Source organism: Oncorhynchus tshawytscha, linkage group LG09 (genome assembly GCF_018296145.1).
Source record: "Oncorhynchus tshawytscha isolate Ot180627B linkage group LG09, Otsh_v2.0, whole genome shotgun sequence".
Classification (NCBI taxonomy): domain Eukaryota; kingdom Metazoa; phylum Chordata; class Actinopteri; order Salmoniformes; family Salmonidae; genus Oncorhynchus; species Oncorhynchus tshawytscha.
The window spans coordinates 62538541-62564534 of record NC_056437.1 but is presented as its reverse complement, the minus strand read 5'-3'; the positions used below and the strand labels follow the sequence as shown (position 1 = coordinate 62564534).

General features: G+C 41.6%; 1 protein-coding gene across 3 annotated transcripts in view; it reads left to right on the top strand.

The window, feature by feature from the left end:
- pitpnbl (phosphatidylinositol transfer protein, beta, like) overlaps positions 1-23832 on the top strand; it is a 36779-nt gene extending 12947 nt beyond the window's left edge. For 2 of the 3 annotated variants that reach the window (XM_024414862.2, XM_024414861.2), the window contains 7 exons: positions 2781-2788; positions 2880-2954; positions 3176-3259; positions 8042-8119; positions 8339-8446; positions 12983-13105; positions 23043-23832. In XM_024414862.2, coding sequence (XP_024270630.1) covers positions 2781-2788; positions 2880-2954; positions 3176-3259; positions 8042-8119; positions 8339-8446; positions 12983-13105; positions 23043-23090 — 524 coding nt within the window. In that variant the 3' untranslated portion in view covers positions 23091-23832. The remainder of the gene's footprint in view (positions 1-2780; positions 2789-2879; positions 2955-3175; positions 3260-8041; positions 8120-8338; positions 8447-12982; positions 13106-23042) is intronic. The other variant, XM_042327185.1, reaches the window with a different exon arrangement.
- Positions 23833-25994: the final 2162 nt, after the last annotated feature.

The following is a 25994-nucleotide window of genomic DNA, read 5'->3' as shown; positions in this document are numbered from 1 at the left end:
TATGTTATAACTAAGTCTATGATTTGATAGAGCAGTCCGACTGAGCGATGGTAGGCACCAACAGGCTCGTAAGCATTCATTCAAACAGCACATTCCTGCGTTTGCCAGCAGCTGTTTATGACTTCAAGCCTATCACCTCACCGAGATTAGGCTGGTGTAACCAATGTGAAATGGCTAGCTAGTTAGCGGGGTGCGCGCTAATAGCGTTTCAAACATCAATCGCTCTGAGACTTGGAGTGGTTGTTCCCCTTGCCCTGCAAGGGCCACGGCTTTTGTGGAGCGATGGGTAATGCTGCTTTGAGGGTGGCTGTTGTCTTTGTGTTCCTGGTTCGAGCCCAGGTAGGAGCGAGGAGAGGGACGGAAGCTATACTGTTACACTGGCAATACTAAAGTGCCTATAAGAACATCCAATAGTCAAAGGTTAATGAAATACAAATGGTATAGAGAGAAATAATCCTATAATTCCTATAATAACTACAACCTAAAACTTCTTACATGGGAATATTGAAGACTCATGTTAAAAGGAACCACCAGCTTTCATATGTTTTCATGTTCTTAGCAAGGAACTGAAACGTTAGCTTTCTTACATGGCACATATTGCACTTTTACTTTGTTTTTGCAGTATTTAAACCAAATTGAACATGTTTCATTATTTATTTGAGGCTAAATTGATTTTATTGATGTATTATATTAAAATAAATGTTTATTCAGTATTGTTGTAATTGTCATTATTACAAATAAATAAATAAAAATCGTCCGATTAATCGGTATCGGCTTTTTTTGGTCCTCCAATAATCTGTATCGGCGTTGAAAAATCATTATCGGTCGACCTCTACATTCCACCAACCAGTGTATTCTTTTTTTTTTGCTGATCACCCATGGGGAACCGTGGGTATACGACCCAATGCAGGACTTAAGTGTCTGTGTGGCACACACATGATGGAGCAGTGACAGAACTGATGAGGAACGGTCTGTAGTTAGCTTATACAGTGCTACCTACATACTATTATCTTAACTCAGCAAAAAAATAAACATCCTCTCACCGTCAACTTATTTTCAGCAAACTTAACATGTGTAAATATTTGTATGAACATAACAAGATTCAACAGCTGAGACATAAACTGAACAAGTTCCACAGACATGTGACTAACAGAAATGGAATAATATTTCCCTGAACATAGGGGGAAGGGGTCAAAATCAAAAGTAACAGTCAGTATCGGGTGTGGCCACCAGCTGCATTAAGTACTACACTGCATCTCCTCCTCATGGACTGCACCAGATTTGCCAGTTCCTGCTGTGAAATGTTTCCCCACTCTTACACCAAGGCACCTGCAAGTTCCCGGACATTTCTGGGGGAAATGGCCCTAGCCGTCACCCTCCGATCTAACAGGTCCCAGACGTGCTCAATGGGATTGAGATCCGGGCTCTTCGCTGGCCACGGCAGAACACTTACATTCCTGTCTTGCAGGAAATCCAGTACCGAATGAGCAGTATGGCTGGTGGCATTGTCATGCTGGAGGGTCATGTCAGGATGAGCCTGCAGGAAGGGTACCACATTAGGGAGGAGGATGTCTTCCCTGTAACGCACAGCGTTGAGATTGCAACAAGCTCAGTCCGATGAGGCTGTGACACACCGCCCCAGACCATGATGGACTCTCCAAATCGATCCCGCTCCAGAGTACAGGCCTTGGTGTAACGCTCATTCCTTTGGCGATAAACGCGAATCCGACCATCACCCCTGGTGAGACAAAACCGCGACTCGTCAGTGAACAGCACTTTTTGCCAGTCCTGTCTGGTCCAGCGACGGTGGGTTTGTGCCCATAGGCGACGTTGTTGCCAGTGATGTCTGGTGAGGACCTGCCTTACAACAGGCCTACAAGCCCTCATTCCAGCCTCTCTCCGCCTATTGCGGACAGTCTGAGCACTTATGGAGGGATTGTTCGTTCCTGGTGTAACTCAGGCAGTTGTTGTTGCCATCCTGTTCCTGTCCCGCAGGTGTGATATTCGGATCTATCTATCCTGTGCACGTGTTGTTACACATGGTCTGCCGCTGCAAGGATGATCAGCTGTCCGTCCTGTCTCCCTGTAGTGCTGTCTTAGGCTTCTCACAGTACGGACATTGCAATTTATTGTTCTGGCCACATCTGCAGTCCTTATGCCTGTTTGCATCATGCCTAAGGCATGTTCACGCAGGTGAGCAGGGACCCTGGGCATCTTTCTTTTGATGTTTTTCAGAGTCCGTAGAAGGGCCTCTTTTAATGTCCTAAGTTTTCATAACTGTGACCATAATTGTCTACTGTCTGTAAGCTGTTAGTGTCTTAACGACTGTTCGAGAGGTGCATGTTCAATAATTGTTTATGGTTCTTTGAACAAGCTTGGGAAACAGTGTTTAAACCCTTTACTATGAAGATCTGTGAAGTTATTTGGATTTTTCCGAATCCTTTGAAAGACAGGGTCCTGAAAAATGGGACGTTTCTTTTTTAGATCCCACTATAAACCTCAATCCCAAATAAATGGGAGGGATGGGCACGATCCAATCTAACTTGATTTTTAGAAGCACAGCACTATAGTAAGAATATGTGCACCAACTTTGGTGTATCTAGCTTTAAAAATAACTTGGATTTGATTTATAGCTTGGATTTGTATGTGTGGCTAATTCTGTCGTGTTAAAGTTTTAGTAGGAACATCCTTAATGTTCTATTGTCACGTATCTTCCTACTTCTTTTCTCTTTTTCCCCTCTCTACCCTGTTCGTCTTGCTCTAAATCTTGGATTATGCAGTTGTGACCGTAAGTGTTTTTCATTTATATTACCTTATTTTTGTTTACAGTGTGCATGTATACATTATGCAGACATTTTTACTTATTTTTCTTTTCGCAGAATGAATACATGAAGGATGACTTTTTCATTAAGATTGAGACCTGGCACAAACTAGACATGGGGACCACAGAAAATGTGAGGATTTTTTTCAAGTAATTATTACACTAATGCAGACTTAACACAGTATTGGGATTGGGCAATAATAAAACTAAATATATTCTGCATTAATTTATGCAGAGATAATAAACTCTGTTGCATTTATGAAGGTATATGTGATGTCTCTTTTTTTCCTATTCTGTTATTACACCAGTGGAAACGTGTTAACAGTATAAGTCCCCCTCACTTTCTCTTTGAAGCCCCATGGTCTTTCCCCAGAGGAATGGGAGGAGGCTGAGGTTGTTCCAATTGACATCGCTGACCGATCACAAGTTGATGATGTGGTAAGTTCCTTTTAGAGACCCCCTCTAGAGAAAATGAATTATTTGTGTTTTAAAATGGATTTTTAAAACCATAAAATGTCCTGTTGCTGATTTGTAACTTCAAGAAATTAAATGCATTCCATAATTGTTGAAAATTACATAACGAGGCTAGGACCACTCTTACCCTCATCTTACCCCAAAAACATCAAACCTCTTGTTCTGTTTGTTTTTGATGTCATGATTTTGTAAATGAACAATGTATAGCTGCAGGGATCTTCAACCTGGGAGCTGCTGTCAAATTTATAAAATATTTATATTTAATATGTCGATATTTTTTATGAAAACCTGACAACCCATCCACATTCAAAGCCATTTTTCTTGTACCTGTAAAGATGAGACAAATGTAAAAGTTTAAGTATCATTAAAAAAATGTATGTCATTTCATTTAGGCTAAAGTGAGATGAAGATAATCACCCAACATTGAAAAGGTGGTTCCAAACTTAACAGTAAACAGTTGTTTTACATCCCTAGTTGATGGAAGTGGAAACTGAGTTTGGGCAGCACAATTAAACTGAAAAATGTCTCATTTGAACTCCAGCAGAGGTGCAATATTCATGTGTCAGGGCCACTTTGTCTTACCATTCGAGTGCATAGTAGCAAACTTGGCTGTAACAGCTGCTTTTTTTCATGGTTATCACGACTTAGCGGCCTTCAACGGCCTTGTCAGCCTTGTCCTCTTCAATTCAAACCACAAGTTTTCAAAGGGGTTCAGGGCCAGCGTCATAACGAATCATTTGGATGGGCCTTTGATTTACATTGGGGGTTACATTTTCTTCACTGGGCCTCATTTTTTAAAATGTGTTTTATAGTAGATATGGAATTAAAAAATGTACTGTAAAAATGTATTACCTTTTTAATGTTGCATGAACTCAGCCAGTCATGATGTTTTCATCTGATTGTCAAACAAATCACTTAAATTATGTTACATTTGCTTTTCTATTTATTAGGGATTCCCGTTAGCTCCTGCAAAGGCAGCAGCTACTCTTCCTGGGGTCCAAACACATTAAGGCACTGACATTACACATTAAGCAAAAAATAAAACAGTACATCATATAGCATTATTACTCCACTACATATCTATAATACAAAATGTATAATACCACCATACAACAATATTACAATTTACATGTGTGTGTGTGCATAGTGTATGTGCTAGCGCCTGTGTGTGTGCGTAGTGTATGTGCTAGCGCCTGTGTGTGTGCGTGTCTCTTCACGGTCCCTGTTGTTCCATAAAGATGTTAAAAAAATTATAATAATCTGATTCTACTGCTTGCATCAATTTACCTGATGTGGATTAGAGTTCCATGTAGTCATGGCTCAATGTAGTACTGTGCGCCTCCCATAGTCTGTTCTTGGATTGTGACGAGACCTCTGGTGGCATGTCTTGTGGGGTATGCATGGGTGTCCTAACTGTGCTAGTATTTTAAACAGACACCTCGGTGCATTCAGCTTGTCAACACTTATAAAAACAAGTAGTGATGAAGTCAATCTCTCCTCCACTTTGAGCCCTAAGGCTGTAACTCAGTAAAATCCATAACACCGGCCCTGCCGTGGTCAAGTCCGGGGACTGAGACCATTTTTGTAGATTTTGAACTGTGCTTGGGGTTATTGTCTTGCTGGAAGATCCACATTTGTCTGAGTTTCAGCATCTTGGCAGAGGCAACCAGGTTTTTCGTTAAAATGTCCTGGTACTGGGTAAAGTTCATGATGCCATTGACCTTAACAAGTGGCCCAGGACCAGTGGAAGTAAAATAGCCTCATAACAACATCAAAGATCCACCACCATATTTTACAGTAGGTATGGGGTTCTTTTCTGCTTATGAATCCTTATTTTGATGACATACCCACCACTGGCGTGCATGGTCAAAGAGCTCTATTTTCATGTCATCCAACAAATGAAAACTTGGAGTTTGCTTAATGGCATTGGCACTTGGATTGGAACTGGTGCTATGGTCAGATCACATGACAATAGACCTCTTTGGACCCGCGCACCAGTGGTGGATTTGGTGTTAAAATAAGGATGCATAAGCAGAAAAGAACCCCATACCTACTGTAAAATATGGTGGTGGATCTTTGATGTTTGGGGCTATTTTGCTTCCACTGCCTTTGCGGGATGCGTGGGGGGATATGGTCACTAGTGTAACCAGGAAGAGAGGCCTCATTTAACACAGTAAATTAATCAGCCTTAAACCATGTTTCAGTCAGGCCAATCACATCAAGATTATGATCTGTGATTAATTGACTATAACTGCCTTGGAAGTGAGGGATCTAACATTAAGTGGCCCTATTTTGAGATGTGAGATATCACTATCTCTTTCAATAATGCCAGGAATGGAGGTCTTTATTCCAGTGAGATTGCTAAGGTGAACACTGCCGTGTTTTGTTTTGCCCAACCTAGATTGAGGCACGGACACGGTCTCAATTGGTATAGCTGAGCTTACCACACTGACTGCTAGTGGCAGACTCCACTAAGCTGGCAGGCTGGCTATATCATTGTGGAGCTAGAGGAGTTAGAGCCCTGTCTGTTCATAGGTAAGATGAGAGCACCCCTCCAGCTAGGATGGAGTCCGTCACTCCTCAATAGGCCAGGCTTGGTCTTGTTTGTGGGTGAGTCCCAGAAAGGGGGCCAATTATCTACAAATTCTATCTTTTGGGAGGGGCAGAAAACAGTTTTCAACCAGCGATTGAGTTGTGAGACTCTGCTGTAGAGCTCATCACTCCCCCTAACTGGGAGGGGGCCAGAGACAATTACTCGATGCCGACACACCTTTCTAGCTGATTTACATGCTGAAGCTATGTTGTGCTTGGTGACCTTTGACTGTTTCATCCTAACATCGTTGTTGCCGATGTGGTTAACAATATCCCTATACTCTCTACATTTGCCAGTTTTAGCCTTACACGGAACCCAAACAGGCGCAATCGTGTGCTATCGTGCATACATTTATTTTGTCCCCCTACAACAAACGCGATCACGACACACAGGTTAAAATATCAAAACAAACACTGAACCAATTACATTAATTTGGGGACAGGTCGAAAAGCATTACACATGTATGGCAATTTAGCTAGTTAGCTTGCACTTGCTAGCTATAATTTCTCCTATTTAGCTAGCTTGCTGTTCCTAGCAAATTTGTCCTGGGATATAAACATTGAGTTGTTATTTTACCTGACATGCACAAGGTCCTCTACTCCGACAATTAATCCACACATAAAATGGTCAACCGAATCGTTTCTAGTCATCTCTCCTCCTAGGCTTTTTCATCTTTGAACTTATATGGTGATTGGCATCTACACTTTCATAGTATTACTATGACAACTGGCAAAACAGTGTGTCTTTCAATCACCCATGTGGGTATAACCAATGAGGAGATACCTGGGTACCTGCTTCTATAAATCAATGAGGAGATGAGAGAGAGGCAGGATTTGCAGCGCGATCTGCGTCAGAAATATGAATGACTTCTATTTTAGCCCTTGGCAACGCAGACGCTTGTTGGCGCGCGCAATAATTGAATAACATATATATTCCTAAATGTATTTTGCAACACGAGCGGTGTAGTCAGGGTATTAGCCAGCATCATCTTCTGATTAGCCTTTACGTCGGTAGCCCTGCCCCCTCGTAAACAGTGTATGATCACTGGATGATTCTTTTTAAGTCTGATACTGCGGGTAATGGAGTCGCTAAGGACTAGGGTTTTCAATTTGTCAGCGCTAATGGTGGGAGGCTTTGGCGGCTCAGACCCTGTAACTTGTGGAGGAGAGACCAAAGAAGGCTCGGCCTCTGACTCCGACGCGTTGCTTAATGGGGAGAACCGGTTGAAAGTTTGTCGGCTGAATGAGCGACACCTGTTGAGCATTCCGACAGCATTTCCTTCCAGAAACCATGAGAATATTGTCATGTGGAATTTGACTGCGGTCATGTCTCTAACAGCCCTATTCATACCATGGATCATTTAGCTATTTGATCTAGACTTTTAGGTATAACAAAAATTATGAATTTGACCTTTACTACTATAGTCCATAGAAACGCATTGAATAACACATTCATAAATGGCAAGAAGACAGTCAAAAAATAAATCATGGTTTTAAAGTGTCTGTCCTATATCTAGGAGATGTAATATTTCCTGAGCTTATCTTTTTTTGCACACATTTAACCCCATTAATTTGTTCGCCTTAAACTACCTCCATACTTCCATTTATTTGTATGGGTTACCTTCAGACGAGTTTCGTGGGGCTTGAAGGGGTCTCATCTTTCCATAGAGTGGACGTAGTTTAGTTTGTAGACTGTTTGGACGCTACAGATGTCTTTGTCAGAAGACCCATGGTCTGTCAAACACCGCTATAGCTCGGCCATCTTCCACCGCAGATGCAGAAGGCTGCATGCGAAAAACAAATATCTCTAGCATAAGCTGAAGGATTTTGATGGGACTTTTTTTTGTTACTTAAGATTGACACATGGGTGTGTCAATAGACTCTTAAGGATTTCATAGGAATGGAATCATTCTTCTAAAACTGTCTGGCTAGCTAATAAACATACAGTGCAGATAAATACTTCAAATTAATTGTTTTACAACATATTTCTTATCACAGCACTGGCAAACCATGGTTGATTAACTCCCTGACCAAAATGTTGGACTTTTTATACCATTTAAGAAGGTTCATGTCTAATTCCTTATTCTATGCATACTGTAGTCTATATGTAAAATCTATACATATGAAATACTTTTTCTCTGTTTTCATATGTAGGACTATAAGCCAGAGGAAGACCCAGCCATCTTCCATTCTGAGAAAACTGGAAGAGGACCCCTGGGACCAGGATGGAAGGCATGTCTGAAATTACACTTGTTCTGTTTTAATTTACCATATTTTACCATAGATTTTATGTATCATAAAGGCAGCATGACATTTCAAAGTAAAAGAAGCATATTTGTTTTCCCAATCTAGCATTGAATAGAAAAGTGATTTACATGTTAAATCTGGGTATCCTTTGCCTCTCTCATTCCTCTCCTTGTTTGTCTGTTCAATCTCTCTTTTACTGTGTAGAAGGAGCTCCACAACAGTAACTGTCCCTATATGACTGCCTATAAGCTTGTAACGGTGCATTTCCGCTGGTGGGGGCTGCAGGGACGAGTGGAGAACTTTATTCACAAGGTAAGAGCTTTGAAGAGCATCATTACATTCACTAGACTTGTTGCTGCACCGTCTTCTTCGTAGATCCCCAGATTTTAAACTTTTATATTGAAATTACAACCTTTTCTTACCTTTGGCTGTGGCTTGGCAATGCAAGATTCTTGCTGCGCAGCTCAAATTTACAGTGAACACAGTAGTGTTTGTTTTTATTTTGTCTTTTGTCTTCTTCTTTTTGTACACTTTTTTTTTTCTCCCCCTTTTTCTCCCCAATTGGTAGTCAGTCTTGTCCCATCTCTGCAACTCCCGTACGGACTCGGGAGAAGCCAATGTCGAGACCCCTGCGTCCTCCGAAACACAACCCAGCCAAGCTGCGCTGCTTCTTGACACAATGCCCGCTTAACCCGGAAGCCAGCCGCACTAGTGTGGTGGAGTAAACACCGTACACCTGGCGACTAAGTCAGTGTGCATTGCGCCTGTTCCGCCACAGGAGTCGCTAGTGCGCGATGGGACAAGAACATCCCTGCCGGCCAGACCCTCCCCTAACCTGGACGACGCTGGGCCAATTGTGCGCCGCCCATGGGTCTCCCGGTCGCGGCCGGCTGTGACAGAGCCTGGACTCGAACCAGATTCTCTAGTGATACAGCTACGCAGTGCCTTAGACCACTGCACCACCTTTGCCAACAACTTTTAATGTTAAACATTTTACACTGTTGAATAATAGTGTGAAATAATCATTTCGCTCATCAATAATGCAATGATTCACAAGCAAATCAAATTTTATTTGTCACATGCGCCAAATATAACAGGTATAACCTTACCCTGAAATGCTTACTTACAAGCCCTTAACTTCTTGATGCACCCATCCCGTTACTGGGATGATTTGTCAACATCCGCTGAATTGCAGAGCGCCAAATTCAAATTCAATTACTAAAAATATTAAATTTTCATGAAATCACAAGTGCAATATAGCAAAACACAGCTTAGCTTGTTGTTAATCCACCTGGCGTGTCAGATTTCAAAAAAAGCTTTTCGGCGAAAGCATACCAAGCGTTTATGTAAGGACATCTCTCTCAGCAGACAAAACATTACAAACAGCTAATAGCCAAGTAGATTTGTCACGAAAGTCAGAAAAGCAATAAAATTAATCGCTTACCTTCGATGATCTTCGGATGTTTGCACTCACGAGACTCCCAGTTACACAATAAATGTTCCTTTTGTTCCATAAAGATTATTTTTATATCCAAAATACCTCCATTTGGTTGGCGGGTTATGTTCAGAAATCCACAGGCTCTAGCGGTCACGACCGGGCAGACAAATTCCAAATAGTATCCGTAAAGTTCGTAGAAACATGTCAAACGTTTTTTATAATCAATCCTCAGGTTGTTTTTACAATATATAATCGATAATATTTCAACCAGGACTGGCAGCTTCTTCAATAGGCGAGAGAGAGAAAATGTCTGCTCCAAGCTGTTGCGCATGCAAAACGCTGCTGGCACCCAGCCATACAATGATGCGATGTGATCTTTCTCGCTCATTTGTCAAAATAAAAGCCCGAAACTATGTCTAAAGCCTGTTCACACCATGGGGAAGCCATAGGAAAAGCAATCTGGTTGATATCCCTTTAAATGGAGCGAAGGCAGGCAATGGAACGGAGAGCTTTCAGGAAAAACAGCACTTCCGGGTTGGATTTTCCTCAAGTTTTCGCCTGCAATATAAGTTCTGTTATACTCACAGACAATATTTTGACAGTTTTGGACATTTTAGAGTGTTTTCTATCCTAATCTGACAATTATATGCATATTCTGGGCCTATTTCTCAATAGGCAGTTTCATTTGGGTATGTTTTTCATCAAAATACTGCCCCCTACACACAACAGGTTTTAACCAACAATGCAGTTCAAGAAATTGAGTTAATAAAATATTTATTAAATAAACTAAAGTTTAAAAAAAATCTACAACACAACACATTTACATAACAATAACGAAGCTATATACATGGGGGCACTGGTACCGAGTCAATCAAATTGTGTTTGTCACATGCGCCGACAGTGAAATGCTTACTTACAAGCCCTTAACCAACAATGCAGTTTTAAGAAAAATACCACAAAAAATTGATACAAGTCTAAAATAATTAAAGAGCAGCAGTAAAATAACAATATGGTAGCAGCAACATTATGTACAAAATAAGTTACAAACAATGCGAAATGGCACAGTTGGTTAAGAGCCCATCCCTTCCGGCACTATATAATGTGAGGGGTTGGTCGAGGTAATTTGTAAAGTGACTATGCATAGATAATAAACGGCGAGTAGCAGCAGTGTAAAAACAAAGGGCGGGGTGTCAATGTAAATAGTCCAGGTGGGCCTTCCTCTGACACTGCCTAGTATACAGGGTTAGACATCCCTGAATCAGGGTCTGGTAACTTCTACGTCTGAAAGTTAGAATGAGGTAAGGTATGGTGGAAGTTTATGCAAGAGGGCTTTATAAACACAAATAATGCAATGCATCGATCTACAAGACTTCAAAGGGAGCCAGGCTACTTTCTGATTCAAAATCCAATGTGTACTGAACCTATCACCCGTAATAAAGCGCAATGCGCTATGATCAACTGCATCCAATGGCTTCAATACAGTGGCAGCTACATTTTATATATAGATTATATCGCCATAGCCAATAACCGGAATGAGTGTTGACGGAATGGTTTGTTTTCTGCTATGTAACGAAGGACCGGACCAGTTTTTATAGAACCGTGATCCCTGAGATAATTAGCAAAGACACCGCTGGACAAGTACTTTTGACCTAATTCTGACAGATAGCCCCCAATCAGTGAGGCATTTGCTGGATTTTTTACATTCATCCGTGTGGGTTTTGCAATCAGTTGATTCAGGTTAAAGTCGAGACAAATATTCTTAAAATGGTCTGAGGCCGGGGTAAGCCAGTCTAAGTTAAAAATGAATAATTCAGATAACAAAGGTTTTAAATACTCAAATAGTACCAACACCATCCGCCAATGGATATTGGCTTATGGCCACATCTATAACCAAGAGCTTTACGGCAGGCCTCTGAACTCTGTCGCAGACGTTATCATTTTGAAGAGGTCTTCTCACAAAACCGACTGTCACCAATATCGTAAGGGGAGACTCTCACGAACAAGAAGGTGTTGGTTGTGTTGCTCTGCGACGCACACAAGCTTCAGGGTAGTCGTATAAAGGTAACCCAGTACCAGGCTGTAAAAAGGGCACAATGTGGGGTGAAAAGTGTCAAAGTGTCATAATAATGTGACCAAATATGGGTCTAAAAAACAAAAATGTTCCTTCTGAGTTTTCTTAGATATACTTGGACAGACACTTAAAAATCAGATTCCTTCTGATTTATTTTTGATTGACATGTTTTGTCATGTACAAATGTGTTATTCAATGCGTTTCTATTGGCTATAACAGTAAAGGTGTACTGTTGGGGGTACTCGAGGACCAGGGTTGGGAAACACTGATGTATGTGTATAGGCATGTATTTATTGTTTAGTTCTGATGATCCTGTCTTGTATATTAACTCGAACCATCTATCTGTGTGATTTGAGTCTACATGATAGCAGTAACCCAAAACATTTTTAGTTTTATTTGACTATGTCACTGCCTAAATACCACAAAAAAGTCACATGGTTAAAAAAAGGTATCCACATTTACACCTCTGCTCTACTCTGCAGTAGTTGTTTGGTTCTCAACAGGGGGAGGAGGGTTTTATTGTATACTGCTGTACAATACAAATATTTCCCTAATGGGTTAAATTGTTCAAATTGACAATGTATGTGATAAAACAGTATTTCACTCAACATTCCAAATGGCACATACATTAGTGCTGGTATAACATGGAGCAAGATAAATGCAGTTGAATGTCTCAGAATTGGATTAAGAGCCAACTTCTGGCTGGGTTTGGGCTTAACAGCAATTTGTATGACTTGTCAAAAAGTAAAAACTGCTCCAGTCTATATAACCATCCATGTAGTCGGGCAGCGAGAGTTTTACTTGAATAATTTAGTTTTGTCTTCAAGAACAACATATATTTAAATGTGTTGTTTTTATGTTTGTTTTGAGAACCGTTTCACTTAAACTGATCTACTGTAAAATGCATATCCCTACCAGAGAGTGAGCCCTCAAAGATCCCAACAAAAAAATCAATTGTCCTGTATGATCTCTTTGTGGTAGTACATTCCAATTACCTTTTTTTTATATATGTAAAGCAGATTGACATGCCCTACTAGATTTAGGATTGATCAATAAGAAAATTATAATGTGGGGCCTTGCTTGTGTAAGAAAGGTTGAGAACCCCTGCTCTCTCGATTACTTAACACATCCTCTCATTGTCTCTTCCCTTTCATCTGTACTGATTGGAAAAAACTGGTGAAGACAATAGGGTAAAAGATCGTCATTAGACTGGTTTGTACCTAGTCACTTTAAGATCAGTGCAATGACAATTAGAAAAAGAGTTCCATAAGAATATATCTCTCTCTCACCACACTCATATCCCCTCTTCTGCCCTCCATCCCTCCCCCTCCTGGAGCAGCAAGAGAAGCGCCTCTTCACTAATTTCCATCGGCAGCTCTTCTGCTGGCTAGACCGTTGGGTGAACCTAACCATGGATGACATCCGCCGGATGGAGGAGGAGACACAGAGAGAGCTGGACCTGGTATGCATTCATAAACCCTGATATTGAATGAATATTGGGCACCATTTTCTGCCTGCTAAACAGTCCTTACTATTACCTGTACAGTCTCCAATGGTGTCAATTTGGTGTTAATGCAGTTGTGAAAAAGGAGCAGTACTATCTACTTGAGAGGAGTTCTACTCATTGATACCTTTTACTCTTGTAAATGGCACATATAAAACCAGATCGAGACAAAGTGCATTGGAAATCTCACTTTAAAAATAGTTCGAATGTGTGACAAAATACATACAGTGCATTCGGAAAGTATTCAGACCCCTTCAAATCAAATTTATTTATATAGCCCTTCGTACATCAGCTGATATCTCAAAGTGCTGTACAGAAATCCAGCCTAAAACCCCAAACAGCAAGCAATGCAGGTGTAGAAGCACGGTGGCTAGGAAAAACTCCCTAGAAAGGCCAAAACCTAGGAAGAAACCCTTGACCCTTGACTTTTTCTACATTTTGTTACGTAACAACCTTATTCTGAAATTGATTAAATTATTTTTTCCATCAATCTACACACAGTACCCCATAATGGCAAAGCAAAAACAGGTTGATATTTTTTAAAGTTTATTCAAATGGAAATATCATAATTTATGTAATTTTCAGACCCTTTACAAAGTACTTTGTTGAATCACCTTTGACAGTGATTACAGCCTCAAGTCTGCTTGGGTATGACGCTATCAGCTTGACACGCCTGTATTTAGGGAGTTTCTCCTATTCTTCTCTGCAGATCCTCTCAAGCTCTGTCAGGTTGGATGGGGAGTGTCGCTGCACAGCTATTTTCAGGTATCTCCAGAGTTGTTCGATCAGGTTCAAGTCTGGGCTCTGGCTGGGCCACTCAAGGACATTCAGAGACTTGTCCTGAAGCTCCTCCTGCATTGTCCTGTTGGAAGGAGAACCTTCGCCCTAGTCTGAAGCAGGTTTTCATCAAGGATCTCTCTACTTTGCTCTGTTCATCTTTGCCTCAATCCTGCCTAGTGTCCCAGTACCTGCCACTGAAAAGCATCCCCACAGCCACCACCATGCTTCACCGTAGGGATGGTGCCAGGTTTCCTCCAGATGTGACACATGGTATTCAGGCCAATCTTGAATTCATCAGACCAGAGAATCTTGTTTCTCATGGTCTGGCAGGTAGCCTAGTGGTTAGTGCGTTGAGCCAGTAAACGGAAGGTTGCTGGATTGAATCCCCAAGCTGACAAGGTAAAAATCTGTCGTTCTGCCCCTGAACAAGGCAGTTAACCCACTGTTCCCCTGGCGCCAAAGACGTGGATGTCGATTAAGGCAGGCCCCCCCCCGCTCCTCTGATTCAGAGGGGTTGGGTTAAATGCAGAAGACACATTTTAGTTCAGTATTTTCAGTTGGACAACTGACTAGGCATCCCCCTTTCCCTTCTTTAGGTGCCTTTTGGCAAACTCCAAGTGGGCTGTCATGTGCCTTTTACTGAGGAGTGGCTTCCACGTGGCCACTCTACCATAAAGGGCTGCAGAGATTGGTTGCCTTCTTGGAAGGTTCTCTCATCTCCACAGATGAACTCTGGAGCTCTGTCAGAGTGACCATCAGGTTCTTGGTCACCACCCCAAGGCCCTTCTCCCCCGATTGCTTAGTTTGGTTGGGTGGCCAGCTCTAGGAGTCTTGGTGGTTCCAAACTTCTTCCTTTTAAGAACGATTGAGGCCACTATGTTCATGCGGACCTTCAATGCTGCAAACATGTTTTGGTACCCTTACCCAGATCTGTGCCTCGACAATTGTGTCTTGGAGCTCTACGGACAATTCCTTCGACCGCATAGCTTGGTTTTTGCTCTGACATGCACAGTCAACTGTGGGACCTTATATAGACAGGTGTGTGCCTTTCCAAATAATGTCCAATTATTTGAATTTACCACAGGTGGACTCCAATCAAGTTCTCATCTCAAGGATGATCAATGGAAACAGGATGCACCTGAGCTCAATCTCAAGTCTCATAGCAAAGGGTCTGAATACTTATGGAAGGCACACCTTTTATTTTTAATACATTTGCCAAAATAAAAATGGTTCGCTTTGTCATTATGTGTAGATTGAGGGGGGGGGGACATATTTAATTAATTATTTAATTAAGAAAACAGCTAAAAGAAACAAATGCAGATAGTTTGCTGTCATTTCAGCTGGAGAGTTTTAAATCTTTGTTTGCTGTCGACAGCTTGTTAGCTAGCAAGTGACATGAATGTTAGCCAGCCTTCATTGATTGCTTAGCAATGAAAAATAATTAGCAACCAGATTTTTGTCCGGACTATTTCTTCGAGGCAAAGATGAACAGAGCAAAGTACAGAGAGAGCCTTGATGAAAACCTGCTCTAGAGCACTCAGACCTTAGACTTTGGGCGAAGGTTCACCTTCCAACAGGACAACAATCCTAAGCATACAGCCAAGACAACGCAGGGGTGTCTTTGTGACGAGTCTCTGAATGTCCTTGAGTGGCCCAGCCAGAGCCTGGACTTGAACCTGATCGACTATCTCTGGAGAGACCTGAAAATAGCTTTGCAGCAATGCTCCCCATCCAACATGACAGAGCTTGAGAGGATCTGCAGAGGACAATGGGAGAAACTCTCCAAATACAGGTGTGCCAAGCTTGTAGTGTCATACCCAAGAAGGCTCAATGCTGTAATTGCTGCTAAAGGTGCTTCAAAAAAAGTGCAGAGTAAAGGGTCTGAATACTTATGTAAATGTGATATTTCAGGATTTTTATACATTTGCAAAAATGTCTAAACAAGTTTTTGCTTTGTCATTATGGGGTATTGTGTGTAGATTGAGAAACAACAAACAATTTAATACATTTTAGAATAAGGCTGTAATGTAACAAAATGTAGAAAAAGTAAAGGGGTCTGAATACTTTGAATGCACTTTACATATCAATGATGCTGATGCATGATTTTTCCTTGCACAGAGAAGTTGCTGTCTTGTCAGGACACTGTTCACTCTATGGTACAAGGATAATAGCATTTGTAAATTGCAACATTGAGGTCATAGAGGCAGTACGCAAGGTTTATACAAACCAGTCATTGGATTTTTTTTTTTTTTGCTTTAACCATTTTAGAGAGGGAAGCTCTTTCTGGCAAATGTCAGGGTTTGATACTGCGACCAAACAGTCACATTTGCAGCTGTTTGACTTGGCAGTGCGACACTTTTTTTTATTGGTCTCAAGGGTGCCAGTGATTGATTTAAAAAAAAAAAAAAAATTGTCAATTTTTTAAATGTTTTGACCTAATCACTTTTAGTTTTTGGTTCACAATTAGCTTTTTTAAAATGTTTTATTGAAACCGTAATCTGCAATTGACCAAAAATAAACCATCTTTCCAGAGGCAACAACGCCACTGGAATGCCCGTCTCTGTGTGCGGTGCACGTAGGGCCTATATGTCTACCACAGTGGCGGACAGTGCCGTTTAAGATGAGGGAGGATGATTTTATTTTCATGACCATGGCCTTATTCCTATTACAGCATATTGGATGACTCTCATTCATATTCCATTCACCCAGTTCAATGTAACAGCGATAGGTTTAGGCTACTACATTATACTTACATTTTCCCTATACCCATCATGAGGTTGCTACAACCTAGCCTATGAATGAAAGTTTAAAACGTAGGTGCACACAGTTCAAGAGACAAATTTGAGGTGACCAACTGACAGTCAATACCGCCTTGCACACATTTGCCTGCATCTAGCTGATATGGGGTGTAATCATTAGTCCAACAGTTGCAAATGAGTTTCTGTTGGACAAATTCAGGTATGTTTATCCCGTTTTGTTACGTTTACTTTCTTTGGAAGAAATGTTTTTCAACAGAATCCGCAGATTGAATACACCCCTGATCACGCGTAAACAGAGTTCACTCATAACAGCCATGTTATCTTTGCTTGTGGACTTCAATGCACAACACAGCTGTATGTAACTAGGGCTGTTGCGGTGACCTTATTACCGCAACACCAGCGGTCACTGGTCATGAAGGCTGTCAAATTCCACATGACCGTTTAGTCACAGGCTTCTCCAAGCTCTGATGCTGCTGCTTGTCATTAGTAGCCTGCCAAACTTGCTAACTGCCTGGTATTCAGCACTCTATTGTCCCTCTAATCACTCTGACATGATTAGATGCAAATGAAATTGAAAATCGAATCACTTCATGGGAGCCCATGAGGTCATGTTGCGAAACATTTCTATAGGCTATACAATTGTGGGAGAAAACCGAGTGATGGCCGCTAAAAAAAAGAGGATCCCATCAGTTTTCTATAGGCTAGGCCTACTAAATGTATTTCTCAACTTTCCTAATATTAAGCAAATTTCTTATATTTCCAACAGGAGTATAGCCTACCTGGCTGCCACGGGGAAATGCATCCTCCAAACGCTATTTAAGTGCATAGATTTATTTTTTTTCAAGCTGCCCCTGTTTCGATACAGGTGCATGATAAGGGTCCATTCTAAATCAAAACAAATTTCACACATTATTTAGTTTATGTAAAGACAAAATTAAATCAAGAAAAGTCTGATGGTTGACAATATTAGCCTGTCACTTGAATTATATATTATCACTTTTGAATGATGCCCAGCATAAGAAACAATGCCTTTTTTGTGACTAGTTCGAATCATAGTCACACACCATATGTAGCCTAGCCCATAGGCCTATATGATTTAATGGGGTTTGTATCACAACTAAAGTGGCCAAATAACTTCTTCTTATAATTAAGCACATTAATCCACTTTACAAGGGGTGTAGAGCCTAACTGACATATATGAGCAGCATGTGAGTTTGAGGCTCTTTTGTGCCTTCTTCACCACATTGTCTGTGTGGGTGGTCCATTTCAGTTTGTCAGTGATGTGTATGCCAAGGAACTTGAAGCTTTCCACTTTCTCCACTGCGGTCCCGTTGACGTAGATGGGGGGGGTGCACGCTCTGCGGTTTCCTGAAGTCCACAATTATCTCCTTTTGTTGACATTGAGTGGGAGGTTGTTTTCCAGGGACCACACTCCCAGAGCCCTCACCACCTCCTTGTAGGCTGTCTCATCATCGTTGGTAATCAAGCCTACCACTGTAGTGTCATCTGCAAACTTGATGATGGAGCTGGAGGCGTGCTTGGCCACACAGTCATGGGTGAACAGGGAGTACAGGAGGGGGCTGAGCACGCACCCTTGTGGGGCCCCAATGGTGAGGATCAGTGGAGGTGATGTTTCCTACCTTCACCACCTGGGGGCGGCCCGTCATGAAGTCCAGGACCCAGTTGCACAGGGCGGGATTCAGTTCCAGGGCCTCAAGCTTAATGATGAGCTTGAAGGGTACTATGGTGTTGATTGCTGAGCTATAGTCAATAAACCGCATTCTTGTCCAGATGGGATAGGGAAGTGTGCAGAGTGAGGGCGATTGCATCTATTGGGGCGATAAGCAAAGTGAAGTGGCTGTAGGGTGGCAGGTAAGTTAGAGGATGTGATATGATCCTTGACTAGTCTCTCAAAGCACTTCATAATGACAGGTGAGTGCTACGGGGTGATAGTCATTACGTTCAGTTACCTGTGCCTTCTTGGGTACAGGAACAATGGTGGCCATCTTGAAGTGTGAGACCAACTGTTATTTGCTTGACAATCACCGGCTGACAATTTTGTGACCACCACAGTCCTGTATGTGACCAGGCGAAAAAACTTTCCCAAGCCAAACCTCTACACACAGCCTACGTCATTGTCACCATATTAGCTAATGTAATGTCATAGTCAGCATAGCTAATAGCAGTGGTGGATAAAGTACCCAACCGTCATACTTGAGTAAAAGTAAAGATACCTTAATAGAAAATAAGTCACCCAGTAAAATTCTACTTGAGTAAGTCTGAAAGTATTTGATTTAAAATATACCTGAGTATAAATAATTTCAAACCAGATGGCACCATTTTTATTTATAAACAAAAAAATGTAATTGCGGAAAGCCAGGGGCACTCCAACACTGACATAATTTACACACGAAGTGTATGTTTAGAGAGTCCGCCAGATCAGAGGCAGTAGGGATGACCAGGGATGTTCGGTTGATAAGTGCGTGAATTTGACTATTTTCCTGGCCTACTAAGCATTCAAAATGTAATGAGTAATTTTGGGTGTCAATGAAAATGTATGGTGTAAAAAGTACAATATTTTCTAAAGGAATGTAGTGAAGTAAAAGTAGTCAAAAAATATCAATAGTAAAGTACAGATACCCCAAAAAACTAAAGGAGTACTTTAAAGTATTTAAAGTACTTTACACCACTGGCTAATATAATATTGTATTTGTAAACCAGCTACAATCATGCCGTAATGTTAGTGTAAACAGTTACACCGGTGGGCCCGGTGGCAATAAATTAGTAATACCAAAAGCTTACCTTGACTTGGAAGAGTGCCAGTGTTGTTGGAAAGTCATAACCACCTCGCTAAAATAGCATCCTTCTGTTTGAGCAGGGTGTTTCAGTAGGCTAAACTAGCTAGCTGCATTTGGTAACTAAGTGAGTGAAAGTTAAACACCGGAAGTGCTACCTTGTCCAAGACCTGCTGTTTTGGACACTCTCTACCGCACCTGCTGTCTCTAACTCTGGATGATAGGCTATGAAAAGCCAACAGATTTAATCCTGAGGTGTTGACCTGTTGCACCCTCTACAACCACTGTGATTATTATTATCTGACCCTGCTGGTATTCTATGACGTTTGAACATCTTGGCCATGTACTATTATAATCTCCACCCGGCACAGCCAGAAGAGGACTGGCCACCCCTCATAGCCTGGTTCCTCTCTAGGTTTCTTCCTAGGTTCTGGCTTTTCTAGGGAGTTTTTCCTAGCCACCGTGCTTCTACACCTGCATTGCTTGCTATTTGGGGTTTTAGGCTGGGTTTCTGTACAGCACTTTGACATCGGCTGATGTAAAAAGGGCTTTATAAATACATTTCATTGAAGAAAAAAAGACTCTTGCTTCTCCTTCATTTTGGAAGAAATTAATTTCTTCAGAACTGTTCAACTATTTTATTTTTTCTGTTTGAGTCATCTACTCACCAAATGTTATACACTGCAGTGCTAGCTAGCTGTAGTTTATGCTTTCATTACTAGATTAATTCTCTGATTCTTTGATTGGGTGGACAACATTTCAGTTCATGATGTAAGAGCTCCTATAGGCTGGAGGAAGTCCTCCGGAAGTTGTCATAATTACTGTGTAAGTCTATGGAAGGGGATGTGAACCATGAGCCTCCTAGGTTTTGTATTGAAGTCGATGTACCCAGAGGAGGACGGAAGCTAGCTCTCCTCCGGCTACACCATGGTACTACCCTAGAGAGTGCTGTTGAGGCTACTGTGGACCTTCTTTGCAAAATAGTGTGTTATAATCGGGTAAAATAAATTAAACTATAAATGTCAGCTACTAGAGCGACTGAAATTAACACTTAACCTCTCTGGGATATGTGGGACGATAGCGTCCCACCTCGCCAACAGCCAGTGAAAGTGCAGGGCGCTAAATTCAAAACAACAAAAATCTCATAATTAAAATTCGTCAAGCATACAAGTATTTTACACCATTTTAAATATAAAATTCTCGTTAATCCAGCCACAGTGTCTGATTTCAAAAAGGCTTTACAGCGAAAGCACCACAAACGATTACGTTAGGTCACAGCAAGTCACAGAAAAACACAGCCATTTTTCCAGCCATAGAGAGGATTCACAAAAAGCACAAATGGAGAGAGAATTAATCACTAACCTTTGATCTTCATCAGATGACACTCATAGGACTTCATGTTACACAATACATGAATGTTTTGTTTGCTAAAGTGCATATTTAAATAAAAAAAATCTCATTTTACAATTGGTTCAGTAGTTCTAAAACATGCTGTGATTGTGCAGAGAGCCACATCAATTTAAAGACTGTAAAGACTGTTGACATCTATATGGAAGCGTTAGGAAGTGCAATATGACCCCATTTACACTGTACATTAGAATGGCAAAGAGTTGAAAAACTACAAACCTCAGATTTCCCACTTCCTGGTTGGATTTTTCTCAGGTTTTCGCCTGCCAGAGTTCTGTTATACTCACAGACATCATTCAAACAGTTTTAGAAACTCCAGAGTGTTTTCTATCCAATACTACTAATAATATGCATAGATTAGCATCTGGGACAGAGTAGCAGGCAGTTTACTCTGGGCACCTTATTCATCCAAGCTACTCAATACTGCCCCCCTGTCACCAGGAAGTTAAGAGCTGCAGTTTGTTTCAGAATGGGTGGCAAGGAATAAATTAGTCCTAAAATATTTCTAAAACTAAAAGCATTGTATTTGGGACAAATCATTCACTAAATAACGTGGAAATTGAGCAAGTTGAGGTGACAACTGCTTGGATTAACCCTGGATTGTAAACTGTCATGGTCAAAACATATTGACACAACAGTAGCGAAGATGGGGAGAAGTCTGTCCATAATAAAGCACTGCTTTACCACCTTAACAGCACTATCAACAAGGCATGTCCTACAGGCTCTAGTTTTGTCGCACCTGGGCTACTGTTGAGTTGTGTGGTCAGGTGCCACAACTCAATTGGCCCAGAACAGGGCAGCACGGCTGGCCCTTGGATTCACACAGAGCGCAAACATTAATAATATGCATGTCAATCTCTCCTGGCTCAAAGTGGAGGAGAGATTGACTTCATCGCTACTTGTATTTGTGAGAGCTATTGACTATTGACTACTGGCATACAGCTCAGACACCCATGCATACCCCACAAGACATGCCATCAGAGGTCTCTTCACAGTCCCCAAGTCCAGAACAGATTATGGGAGGCGCACAGTACTACATGGAGCCATGACTACATAGAACTCTATTCCACATCTGGTAACTGATGCAAGCAGTAGAAGCAGATAAAATACACCTTATGGAACAGCGGGGACTGTGAAACACATGCATATACACACACGATAACATACACATGGATTTTGTGTTGTAGATATGTGGTAGTGGAGTAGGGGCCTTAGGGCACACACTTAGTGTGTTGTGAAATCTGTTATGAATGTATTGTAATGTTTTTAAAATTGTATAACTGCTTTAATTTTTCCAGACCCCAGGAAGAGTAGCTGCCTCGGCACCAGCTAATGGGGTTCCAGAATAAATACAAATGGCTCTATTCAATCTGTAAAGCTGAAGCGTTACAGATTCCGCAATATAATTAAGTGAATTTCCGATTGAGCCGACATATGCAGCATTTACCATGAATGCAGTCTCCTCTAAAGCAGGAACTTTGACATTTAAAGGCAATCACACTGTAAAGATAAACTTATGCAATGTGGATTGAATAGAGTCGTAAGTGTCTTGCTCAAGGGCACAGCGACATGTGATATCATCTAGGATTTGATACCAACAATCCCCTGGTTAACAGCTCACTGATTTTTCCCATCGGACCTGGGATTAGAACTGGCAAACCTCCTGTTGCTGGCTTGCATCTCTAACCACTATGCTACTGTGCTTGCCACCTCGGAAGGCTACCTTACGAGCATGTGTAGTCAGACCAGGCAGTCCACAGCTGCTGTCAGATCAGCAGCACAGGATCGGCAGCACAACCAGGTGGACTGGGGACAGGCATAGCCAGCAATCATCGGGCCAGGGTGTCCTCAGCTGCCGTCCTACGGTCTCAGGCCCTCCGGAAGGGGAGAGAGAAAAGATTACTGGGAGCATGCTTACGATCACACGGCACACCGGATACGACAAGTTGACCCTAGCCCCTCTCAACATACTGTATAAGCTATTGCAGGAGTGGTCATACACGACTGTACACTAAATGTGTTTTGCTATGGCTTAAAATCATATTTTAACAAAAAATTTATGTTGCTTCGTGGAATGTCTGGAAAATGTGTGATTGGATGCATTTTTACATGTTGCAGAGATATAATGTATGGTTTTTCCTCTGCTTTTTTCAGATGCGGAATGAGGGATCTGTCAGAGGAATGAAAGCAGGAGAAGACTAGACGGAGGGAGAAAGAGATTGGATGGAAGAGAGGGATATGGGGCTATGTTCAATCAACCATTATTTGACCTTCAGTCACCCCATGGCCATTCACAGCGTGCCACATCACCGAGTCCTTCCACACATGAAACTGTCATCCCTCATCCAGGAAGTGTCTGTGTACGTGAGAGTGCATGGTTTCTGAGAGAATGTGTATGAGTGTGTATCTTTGTCATAGTTTTTGTCCTTGCTTTTCCATTGGCTCTTAACCTCATTATTTGCTGTCAAAATTCATTGTTTTTTACTGAAAAATGTTACACAATATCAACCTTTTTATAATAAGTATTATTACTCTCACTGTTTTTTATTCATTTTGAACCATTAGCTCGTGACTATGCCAGTGACTCCCATAAAAAAAATCACCCCCACTATTAAGTCTGTGGTGCATTTCTCCTATTTACACATGTATCTAAATTATGATGATAACCATTCACTTATTTTAATTAAAATGTATGCTACTTCAAGTCTCAGTGGTAGCTTCAGATTGAAGAGAACCTGTGAGATAGTCACCATTTTAATGCAGACCTATGAAAGTTTTGAGATGATTGAGTGGATGACATGTCTTTTAAACTTGAGTGTAACCAGTGGAACCCCTCCCGCCTCTGCCCAGACCACGCTTCCAAAGAGTTGGGTTGGCTAGGGAACTTTTGGAGAGTTGAGTCTGATTTACAATAATAATAAAGACTAATATTGACTATCATGAAGCACTGGGTACTGTAGATATGTTGGAAATACCATCTTTTTCACCATTCTTGGGTGTCAACTTGACATTTTGAATTTCACTTCTGGTCTGCTTGTTTTTCTTGACAAAATATTCCCAGGGTCCTGGGATTAAAAGCAATTTATGCTTTGCAGCTAATGCCTTCTATTTCATCGATTTGATATAGCAAACATATATTCAGTAGTACTGATGTGTTGCTATTGTAGAATGTGATACCACTGTATTTGTGTAGAACTGATAGCTAAGAGAAAAGTTTGAGGAATTAATACAGTATGTTAGGTGTCAACATAGGTCAAATGGGACAATGTTCATGTTTTACAGACACTACTCGCTCGCTTTGCTTCTGTAGAGCATTACACCGATATCTAATCAGAGTCAAGTAAGCTGCGTTAACTTGAACAAAGCGCTCTGTGTTAAATTGTTTCCATTAATACCTTTAATGCGTTTAAATGCCAAGCATGCCCCAGCAGTCTGTGGAAAACTTTACTGGGGTGGCACTTTCATAGGGACAAGAGGGGCATTGCCACACTTCCGGCTAGATTCAATCCGGACAACAGAAGATCCACATAATAGTGCGATAATTATGATTTCCGATTGAGCCGATGTATGCAACATTTGCCTTGAATGCAGTCTCTGCACGTGACCTTTAAATTTCGCCATCTGAATTGATTCTAGGCCTTGATTAATCTACAAAATGGACTGACAAATGTAAAGCCTTTTAATAAAGGATCTCGACTGTGGATTTAACATACTATTGTAACTACATTGTGAAAAGGTAAGTTATCTCTTGGTACAGTTTTCACAACCAAATTTTGGGGATCTTCATTTTGATAAGAGAAAAAAGTATACACTATGGATAACTGGGGGCTGCATCAACATTTTAAACATTGTTCAGGTTGGAACCCAGCTGAAGTGGTCTAACCCAGCCCAAACTCGGTCCTTCCCCCCCTGGTGCACGTTTAGTTTTTTTCCCACCACTAACTACAAAACTGATTCAAATAACTCATCAAGCTTTGATTATTTGAATCAACTGTAGTACTGTGACCAAAACGTGCAGGGGGGGCAGGACTGAGTTTGGGAAACCCTGGTTTAAGGAACCAGTCCATTTTAATTTACAGAAATTGTTACCTGGAGGAAAATTGGGCAGGGTCATGCTTTTTCAATTGTCTGGGCGGCTGTTGCCTGTTTTCTTCACGGATCATGACTGGGTGTTCCTGCAGGTGGGATCGCCAGTCTGCCTCTTCGGTAGGGGGTACTGGAAGTTAGATCGGGATATACTGGAGGAGCAGGCTTTCGTTGACGCATTTTTTTGTTTCTTTCGGAGGCTTGACGGCCTCCGGTCCATGTGTGAGGGGGTGTTCGAGTGGTGGGATTTAGTTAAAGTGAGGATTAGGGCTTTTATAATAGGATATTGTAGAAGGAAAAAAAGGGAGGAAAGGAGGGAGGTGGATCGTATCCAAAGGTTAATTGAACTCGAGTACGAGGCAGGCAACCTCGGCGGGTCTTGACTGGGAGAGATTCGCAGCCGTAAAGGCTCAGCTCAGGGAGCTGCAGGAGCAGAAGGCTCGAGCTTTCCTGGAGCGTGCGCATAGTGGCTTTCTAGAACATAATGAGACTTGTTCCGCTATGTTCTTTAAGTCGGTTAGGGCCAGGCAGAGTAGGAAGGTAATGCATGGAGTTAGGGAAGAAAATGGTAGTATAGTAAGTAAACCAGAGGAAATGGTCAGGGTGACAACTGATCATTTCCGAGGTTTATTTAAGGAAAGGGAGATAGATGTAGAGCAGGGAAATGTGTTTTTAGAACACTTGTCCCGGCGGTTGCCAGACGACATTAGAGACGTGATGGAGGCCCAGATCTCACTAGAAGAGGTTGAGAGCGCTCTTAGGATGGGAAAAGGGAAGGTGCCTGGGATGGATGGGCTGCCGGCTGAGTTTTACCTCAAGTTTTGGGGTATATTTGGACTAGTGGTTCTCGAAGTCTTGAAGGCCATCCTTGAGACGGGGGTCCCGGGGGGGATCAATGGCTGTTGGTGTGCTGTCACTTCTTTATAAGAAGGGGGAAGCAACTGACCTTGGCAACTGGCGGCCGTTGACCATGCTGTGCGTAGATTACAAGATTCTTGCAAAGGTTTTAGCAGACCGGTT